Below are 10,215 nucleotides of genomic sequence, written 5' to 3' on the forward strand. Positions count from 1 at the left end.
CACCGGGAATCGAACCCAGCCACCCTCAGCATGGTCTTGCTTTGTAGCCGCGCATCTTACCGCACGGCTAAGGAGGGCCCCTACTCCCCTACCCTACTCAGCAATAAGGTGTATGGCTTTATTCGAAACATATTCTGAAGGTGATCGAAGTATGGTCTGAGAAGTTTTCGGGTGGGAAATTTACCTTTCTTTTTCGAAGATGCCAAATATTGTACGTTCTTTGGGAAAGTTCACATTAGATAAGTCAAAAAATCGATTGATCGAATATGAATTTTTAAAGGAAAGCTCAATTTTCCCGAATTTTCAAAGCATAGAAATCGAAAACCTGACACCTGTGGAAGTGCTTAAAGAATACTAAGCTGCGAGGCGGGCAATGTTTTTGTTGTGGCGTTAAATAGAAAGTAGAAAAATTCAGAGGGGAGTGCTTTAGAAGAAGGAATCAAATCCCGCTTTTACTAATGAGTAAAATATATCCTCCCTTACCTCAAACAGACGAACAGAAATTCATGTTCCCACCTTTTGTTACATGTATAAAAAGGTCTGCCTTCCGTGTTTCCGCCTTTCATTAGGGTCCCTACAAACCTACAAATTAAGCTTATCTGAATAAGAAACCAAGCTAGAAAAGATGTCCGATATGCGCTTAACGGTAGTAAAAATCATGATGAAAATAAGCAATTGAATTGCAATGAATTTCCTTCCATGGATTGGTATATTGGATGTATCAATTGTGTGACCGTGTAACGAAATGATTGGCTCCGTTTTCAGGTCGCATAGTATGTCTTCTGAATAAGCAGTACCACTGCATTACATATGTTACGCTTGTTTTTTTGTGCTATATTGTTCAACCAACAACTCATGTTCTCACCGGTGAATTTCGTTTGACATTAACAATCCCATAAAAGAAATTGAAGCCATAGATAGTATACTCAAGAAAATTCAAATCAAACTTGAAAACAACACAGGCTCATCCAAACTGGGACAAGACCATTCGGCGAGGAGTCCATGGACCGGTTGTTCACAGTTCCTGCCAACGACGCAAAAGATAATTCAGTTCAGCGACGGTACACCTCCCAAACCAACGGACAAGATTATATACGTTGCCGGTGCTTTCGATCTTTTCCATGTGGGACATTTGGACTTTTTGGAAAAGGTCAAGACTTATGGCGACTACCTGATAGTCGGACTTCACACGGATCCAGTGGTAAATCTGTACAAGGGCGGCAACTATCCAATTATGAATCTGCACGAGCGAGTGCTAAGTGTTCTGGCGTGCAAGTACGTTAATGAAGTGGTGATAGGAGCACCTTACTCTGTCACAAAGGATTTGATGGAACATTTTAACGTGGACTTGGTTTGCCACGGACAAACTCCCATTGCAGCAGATGTTGGGAACATTGACCCGTACGCAGTGCCTAAACAAATGGGAAGGTTCATTCTAATCGATTCGGGTAAGCAACTAGTTATCAAAAACACCGATTCTTCATTACTGAAGTCTTCTGTATTTCACAGGCAACACAATCACGACGGAAGATATTGTTGAGCGAATCATTCGACATCGACTCGAGTTTGAAAACAGAAATTCCAAAAAGGAAAAGAAAGAGATTGAAATTTTTGAGGCTATGCAACGAGTGAAAATTGCGGAGAAAAGCGGTTGACCAGACTAATAAAGAACCCAGTGCATCATCTGCAGCTTCCACGGTTAAAGTGTTTACTCTAAATTGAACGTTACCTTCAGCAAATCGCTTTAACCTAATGTTGAGTTTCAAGGAAACCAAAAACAAAGAGTCCGTGAAGATTAAGCTTTTGAAGAACGTACAGCGCCAGTTAATCTTTCTCAGTCAACACAGCATAATAAGAAAGACGCAGAGTATGCAGGAGTAAAGAATCATATAAGCTAGAAGCAGAACTATACATATTTCAGTGATTGTAATATTTTTTAGTTTAATTGTACATGTTATTTGTTAGATTTATTTCCAATTGTGTATTATTATTTTAAACATACTATTTTTGCAACAAGATTGATAAAAAGAGGTTTTATATTTTTATATCAAAGACAACGCAATTGGGATTAAAAAATGATTATTGTTGATGTGTACTTTCACTTTTCATGAGTTAGAAGTGCTTATATACAAAAATAGAATCTCACACCAACTTAACACTTACGCACTTGAAATAATGGACAGATTCAAACTTTACAGTTGCGATTTATAAAGAAATCAATACGTGAAATATCTTCGTTTATGTTTTCTTTTAGTTAGTGCAACTGATTTGTTTAATTATCGGCGAGATGTTGTATATTTGTAATAATAGGTTTACTTGCTTTCGTTTTGGCGAAAGTGAGTGTATGTACTTTGATTATTGAAAGATGGCGCTTAACCGTTAAAGACGAAAAGAAATAAATATATAAAATAAGTTATGCCCAGATGTAGTTAGATTTTGTCTGATGAACTGATATGGGTAAAAAAGTTTCAAAACAAGGAGCTGTATAACAATCCCCAAGGAATAAAATTTCCTAAGAAAATATATGCACGATCAGAAACATGGCTGTCCAAATTTATGGAAAAACAAATATAAATGAGGCGTGTAATATCTAGTTCTCTTTTAAATATATTTCAAATATCTGTTAGGGCGAGCATTATATTAGACGCTGAAATACTATCTTTACATTACCTACTTATCTATATCTACTTTATTTTATGTTGATAATCTTGAAATTATGATGTTTCCTAGCCCGAACCTACAATAAAAATTTCAAATGCTTATGTACAGATATTCAATATTTTGTTGACTGAACTGAATTTCATTTTTTTGAGAAAACACCATAGGTCAATGTTCTGGAAATTTCAAAATCGACCCTTCTACGCATAATTGTCCCATGTTGGTTTTTTGAGATTTCAAGCGTCTATCACAGAGCGGCATATTCTCATGCATATTTTCCGAAAGCAAGCATCAAAAATAAGGAACTTTGTTCGAAAAATTATTGAAAACAACTTCAAGTCTGTTTGTTCTATTGTTGAATTTCTACGCATAACTGTCTCGCAGGGAAGATTCATCATTATGGAAGAATCTGTAGTATAAACGAGCGATGCTCATAGGGATGGTATTCACTGGTAATTTCTTTCAAGCTTGGCCACTTTCAGTGATGAAAGAAAATCACCACTTTTAAAGATCTTCATCATAAGTGATAGAGCTGTAATCTAACACATTCAACCACGTGGAGGATAGAATTTTAAAAATTAAGCATGAGGTAAGATATGTCGATCATGGTAGTCATTAAAGAAATCGATCACTCAGCGGGACTAATATGCATAAAAATCTGCAAATGTGGGTTAGATTTCTCGGCATAACTGTCCCGCTAAACTAACGTAAATTATATTTTTGCAATTCCTGATCATAATATTTGGTTTAAAGTTCGCATTTGAGTGATAAAACGGCCTACTTTTCCATACCAATGGAATTGGTGCTTTAATGATCATTATGCAACTTAAATGGGTTGCATAAAGTTCATTATAGCACTCATTTGGGTGCTATAATGGAAAACCAGCATTGGAACAATAGTTACATGACCACATTTTGCTCAATTAGCTTGGGTGAGTGTTCAAATTGTGTATTCTCTGTGTCGCGTAATAAATGAAATATGGACATGACATCAAAATTCCCCAAAGACAGATTTATCTATCGCTATATGGTATGTCGAGCATTCAATATGTCACGATAACATGGAATCTGTTTGCTTTCTGCAGCAACATGATTTTTTGGCCAGATTTATCATAAAACGTAAATCAGACAGTACCATTTTGGTCCAGATTTATCATATTAAAGCCCATTTTTCGTCATTGCAAAAAATAGCGTGTGCAACTCGTTGCAAAACTCGATTTTTTCAGCACTCGTAGTATTTATCCAACTCGGCAAGCCTCGTCGGATAAACGTACAACTCGTGCTGAAAAATCATCTTTTTGCAACTAGTTGCACAAACTACTATTTTGCAATTCCTGATCATAATACCTGGTTTACAGTTGGCGTTTGAGTGATAAAACGGCCTACTTTTCCATACCAATGACATGGGTGCTTTAATGAACATTATGCAACTCAAATGGGTTACATAATAGTAGTTTGTTAAAAGATGATTTTTTCAGTACGAATTGTACATTTATCCAACGAAGCTTGCCGAGTTGGATAAATACTACGAGTGCTGAAAAAATCGAGTTTTACAACGAGATGCACACGCTATTTTGCAATGACGAAAAATGAGCTTAAATATGATAAATCTGTACCACAATGGTACAATTTTATTTACTTAACATGACCAATCTTACCAAAAAATCATGTTGCTGCAGAAAACAAACAGATTCCATACTATCGTGCCCCATTGTGTGTTCGACAGACCATAGGGCACTGCACGGACTGCTTTGTCTCTTTTTCGTTGCAAAGAAATTTGAAAACAACAAGGCCTGTAAACGTCAAAACTTATGAGGAACGAAAGAGAAAGAGATGTTTCCGTGCAGTGTCCTATAAAGCGATAGATAAACCTGCTTTTGGAAAATTGGATGTCATGCCCATAACATTATTTCAATTATTACGTGACACAAATGGGCCAAACACAATTGATACGTTTGCGTGCGTTTTGACAGTTTCTCCACGGGGAAACTGTCAAAACGCACGCAAACGTATCCATTGTGTTTGGCCCAAAAGAATACACTATTTGAACACTCACCCAAGCCAATTTAGCTGAATGTGGTCAAGTCTAGACCAACATTTGAAAAAGGCGTAACAGCCAAAATTTATTCCTTCTGATACTTCGTCCACATATACAGCTATATATGTAGACGAAGAATCAGAAGGAATAAATTTTGGCTGTTACGCCCTTTTCAAATGTTGGTCTAGAAGTAATCATTGTTTTAATGCTTGTTTTCCATTAAAGCACCCAAATGTGTGCTGCAATGGATTTTATGCTACCCATTTGAGTTGCATAATGTTCATTAAAGCACCCATGTCATTGGTATGGAAAAGTAGGCCGTTTTATCACTCAAACGCCAACTGTAAACCAGGTATTATGATCAGGAATTACAAAAATAAAGTTTTTTGTTCCCAGAAGCTATTGTGAAAATTTCAACCAGATCCGTCAAGTTTAAGTGGATGCTCAACGAGCATGAAGTTTATATGGGAAAAATTGACTACCTAAATATATGGGAAAATGCATACTTTCCACTTTTTTACCTCTAGTTGGCACTGTGGTCATTCAATCCCGCTCATTAGTGACATTTACTATCTCTACATTATTATGAAGAGGCTCCCGAAAACCGCGAGTGATTTTGCGCGTTGTCGACATCAAGTGCTACCACATGCCCTCGTTGTGCTTCAGCGTACGCAAAAAGGTAAAACCCAATACGTCGGTACAAAATTGTGAGAGTCTACATTATTCAATAGCGCATAGATTTAATAGCTGGATAGATTCTGAAAGATAATTCGGAGAATTGGTCGAGGATATTCCGAAGAATTTACGGAAAAAAATTCAAAGGAATTCCTCAAGAAAAATGAGAAGAACTACATAAGGGAAGAATTTCTTAAGAAAAAATTTGAAGAATTCCTCGATTCTATTTTTGTCCAATGCAGATTATGTTCACATATATTTTCCAATTAGAGCTCTTTTTGTACCTTTCATTAATTATTCTTTTTATATAATTCATATATGTTTATTAATCCTAATCGTGTACATGTTTTAATCTAAAGCTAACTTATTTGACTAAAATCTATCTCTAGCTCGTCATTCAACTTACTTCTTCTTCTTCTTCTTATTGGCATTACATCCCCACACTGGGACAGAGCCGCCTCGCAGCTTAGTGTTCATTAAGCACTTTCACAGTTATTAACTGCGAGGTTTCTAAGCCAGATTACCAATTTTGCATTCGTATATCATGAGGCTAGCACGATGATACTTTTATGCCCAGGGAAGTCGAGACAATTTCCAATCCGAAAATTGCCTAGATCGGCACCGGGAATCGAACCCAGCCACCCTCAGCATGGTCTTGCTTTGTAGCCGCGCGGCTTACCGCACGGCTAAGGAGGGCCCTCAACTTACTTACTACAATCAACTTACTATTCCCTTTCAAAATCATAATGTCATTTAAAATATCCTTGCCTATTCGAGTTCTCAAGTAGGTCAAAATGAGCTTAAGTGCACTGAACAATCTCTCAACGGTGACCTTACAACATGGTATTGCTAATACAGTGTTTGCTAGTTCATACAGTAGTGGATCTTCTAAATTTTGCTTCTTCCAATATTCTAGTGGAGTAGAAACGTTCGGTAGAAAATCTTCTTGATTTGAATTTCCTTGAAACATAACTCGATCTTGAAACTGGACCATACTGACTCTTTTGGGAAATCGTTTAGATCAGATTTCGGAGGACCATATTTATATATATATATTTAATAGAATAGATAGCATGTAAGTTAAGATTTTCACTATACGGTTTCATCGCATCCGTGATACACAGATTAAACGTGTATGCACTACATGGTTGCCCGTCCCAAATCTTTGATGTGGAGCTCTTGCATCTTTCCTTCTGTCTTGACATCAACATCTACTTTGTCTTCATTCTCATCATCTGTTTCCTCCTCACTTTTATTAATCCTTTCCTTAATATTAGTCCTGAAATAAAGTAGACGATAAGCAATCAAAACCAATGTTGTGATATATAGTAACTTCTCCAAAAGCTCATCAAAACCGAAATCATCATAGTCGTTTGCTTGTTCTTCAGAGAGATTTTTTACCGTTCGTTTCATGTTGGCCGCATTATCGACAGTGATAGCATAAGCATTGTCAATATTTTGTCCAAACTGCTCCATCAAATCCTTCGTTTCAGTTGCCAACATATCTGCCGTATGAGATTCGTTCACTTCGATGCAGCCTAAAACACGGATTCGGATTGCACCATCATCAGCAAATTGCGCTGTAGTTCCTAAAAGACTTCGACCATGGCATGTTGCTGCATCCATTTTATAGCAAATCATTCGCCCTTGCAAATCGCTGATTATTCTACGGCGCCTTGCCGCACCAGCTGCTTTTACGAATTTATGAACATTCCGGTAACGCCAAACATACCATCCATTACTCCAATGATATCAGATAATCCTGGGGAATCTAAGCTGCGAAACGATAGTGAGCCAACGGTGACCATTTTGACAATATTTTTTAAATAAGAATTCGTATTTTTAATTCCTTGGAATTTGCCGCTTATTTCTACCGTTTGTTTGAGAGGAGATAGTCCACACTGGAGCGCTTGATCAGGATGTTTCAATTAAACGTGGCGTTTAGAATTTCCGACATGGTTCGCGGCTAGCATTCCGTTTACATTCTGTGCAGAACAAAGACGACAACGAACGGATCCTGCTTCCGCCTCAGAAAAGTACTGCAAAACCTAGTGAATTAAATTTAGTATTTTTTAACTAATTTAGGAAACTAAGTAAAACATCAATTTTGCTTACTTTCTCTGATGAGCTCATTAAAGATTTCCGTTTCCGTTGCGCCTGAGATGATTCCATTTTCTCCTCCATTCTATCACTTCTCCGATTCACAAAAGCTGTCAGAATTGTTTTTTTATGTAATACCTAACTCGTTTGCTGAGATGATAAGATAATATCTTTGATCAACTGAGCAATATAGAAATGATCGAAGAGCTCTAAGATAATATCTCTAAATATGATCAGTATCTTTGCTCATATGATCATATGATGGACGCCGTAGCGTGTGGGCCCCGCCAAGGGCGCCTGGCCTTAGGGGGCGCCAAAATCCAAAATTCCGCTATAGGAAATGATGACAAATTATTCAAAAATTCACTGGTTCAATACAAATTTATTATTATCATTGATACAAATTTAACCTTTTATTACGATTCTCTCGAGGACTACATACATAATCAATCATTATTTGACGTATTTCCGGAAGGCCCTGTTCCGTCAATAACTGATACAGGTTGTTACCGAAAGGTATCACTTTGCGTATGGTGTTGGAATGCAGGGAAATAATTTGTCAAGTTAGTGTCTAATCGTAATTTTAAAACAGGAAAAATGGGTGGCAAAAGAATACGATTATCAAAAATATGTGCTCCAGAGTCTTCGATGAAGAAAGGAATAAAGCGAACAGTCGAGGTACGAGATACTAAAAAATCTACAGCCAACTCGCATCTTTGAAGTTTATTCCATCCCTCGTGAAACTCGGAATTTGATGATAAGTGGTAAATCAGCCCAAATAGTCATTCCGATAGTTTGACGTTCGGGAACGACCTAAGTGGGAATCCAGCTACGTGCGTGTGTGGCGATTGCGCCTTTTCGACGCCTCTCACCAACTGTAGGTGTTATTACCACGAGAACGCCATCTTGCAAATCGGCGTCCTTTTGCTGGTAGTTTTCCGCGTGCCTAAGTGCACCTCCGGAGCGAGGTAATTCACCATTTGGCTGGCCAACGTTTGGTTATTCGTTTCCGGGGTTGACAACTGTTGGCCCCAGTTCTGCGAGACGACTTTTGTGGACCAAAGCTATCCGATCAGCAGACGACTTCCAGTGAGCGGTGCGTAGTGAAGAAGCCGATCGTCCCCGAGCTTGGCAAGACCTGCCAAGTGAGAATCACCGAAGTTGCTAACATTCTGCCCAGAGGTGCCGGGACTTCTCGTATACCTGAAGGTACTTTCTCGCCCGGACCGACGGGCGGTACCACGACACGAACGCCATTTTGGCATACGGAGTCCTGATAACGACAGCTATTGTTCGTCCCAGCTTTTCTCACGTATCGTGCCAACTAACGTCGTGTTATCGGCTTCGGATGTTATCGGTGTTATCGGTCAACGGATGAAAATTCCGGAATTTACCGCGGCCATAAGATCGTCGAGAAGCAACACCTCGTGGACGCCGCCGGGTCATTCGACGACCATTTGACCAACGACCATCAAGTTACACGTCGTGCCAGTACCTAACGCCATCTGCGATAGTGCCACTGCTAACTGACCAAGCCATTGCCACTGCATCTCATCACCGCCCATACCGCTGAATAAACCATAAAGGTACAGTGTAAAGAATGCGCCCACCCCAGAAGCTGCCGTTGGTCAGACCAGCAGCTTGGGGTCTAGGCTAGTCCCTTTCTGGGAACTCCCGGGGTCATAACATTTCAATGTATCAGAACGTCGGCATGCTCCTCTAATTTGGGAATGTCTTTTCATTATTTACTTGATGGAAAAGAAAGTGGAAGGAAAAGGAAGGAACAGGAAATGCAAATGGAAAGGAGCATGAAACAAGCTTCTGGGGAAGGAGCCCCAGATAAGGACTTCAATAAGGCAAAGGCGAAGCGTAAATCAAATGCATATAGTTTTTGTTCGTGACTTAAAAATGCAAACCGTTATCTAATAATAGATGTACGGAACTACTAATAAATTCGTTCATTTTATGCCGACAAACCATGCGATCGCATTTGATCCAGTCTAATCTTTATAAACTGGTAAAGCTTTTAGCGGGAAAGAGCATTTGAAATGAAATGTACCTATGCTGAATATGAGAATATGCATCGAGGGATTTCAGTAACGATGGCTAAATCAGATTAGGGAGAGGGAGATCAGTAACTGACTTTCTTTAAAGTAGAAATTTATTGGTTCATCCAAAACAAACAATGCTATTTTATTTTCCTAATTAAATCCTTTTTTATCGTGAATCCACACACTACTGAATCTATTTAGTTTTTACTTGCATTAGTTTATTAAATCTTTCAGAAAATCGTTAAACTTCAGCGGATTCCAAGAAATGTTCTGGTCTTTTAATAACCCTTACTTTCTACCTATTGGAACATATGCAGGTTATAGAGGCTTTAGGAATTCATAAAGCAAAAATTCATTAGACTCTCCTCGCAAAAAAAAAATAATTCAAATCTGCCTGCTCATTGCACTTTTTTTTTAACATCTGAGTAAGGGGCGCCTAATAAAGGTTTCGCCAAGGGCGCTGGGAGTCCACGCTATACGGCTCTGAAAATGTAATGCCTGCCCAAAACCTATTAGGATACCGTCGTGCGGGGCTTCTTTTGACAAATCAGGGGCTACTTTGGACATTTTAAAACAAGAATTCGGGACCAATTTGCGATTTGGGCGTAACCTATTTTGTAAACAACCATTGGAAGGCGAATTCCTGCTAAAACAAGCATTTCATGAGGAAACCACGGTATGAATCCGGCAGAT

The 10,215-nt window shown here is 38.6% G+C and overlaps 1 protein-coding gene across 3 annotated transcripts in view; it reads left to right on the top strand.

Moving 5' to 3' along the window:
• LOC134213126 (ethanolamine-phosphate cytidylyltransferase) overlaps positions 1–2,777 on the top strand; it is a 33,217-nt gene extending 30,440 nt beyond the window's left edge. For 2 of the 3 annotated variants that reach the window (XM_062691754.1, XM_062691755.1), the window contains exons 6-7: positions 963–1,448; positions 1,510–2,777. In XM_062691754.1, the coding sequence (XP_062547738.1) occupies positions 963–1,448; positions 1,510–1,655 (632 nt within the window). In that variant the 3' untranslated portion in view covers positions 1,656–2,777. Of the gene's footprint in view, positions 1–902; positions 1,449–1,509 lie in introns of all 3 variants that reach the window. The other variant, XM_062691753.1, reaches the window with a different exon arrangement.
• The last annotated feature ends 7,438 nt before the right edge of the window (positions 2,778–10,215 follow it).

The sequence above is a fragment of the Armigeres subalbatus genome, chromosome 2, assembly GCF_024139115.2.
Source record: "Armigeres subalbatus isolate Guangzhou_Male chromosome 2, GZ_Asu_2, whole genome shotgun sequence".
Classification (NCBI taxonomy): Eukaryota; Metazoa; Arthropoda; class Insecta; order Diptera; family Culicidae; genus Armigeres; species Armigeres subalbatus.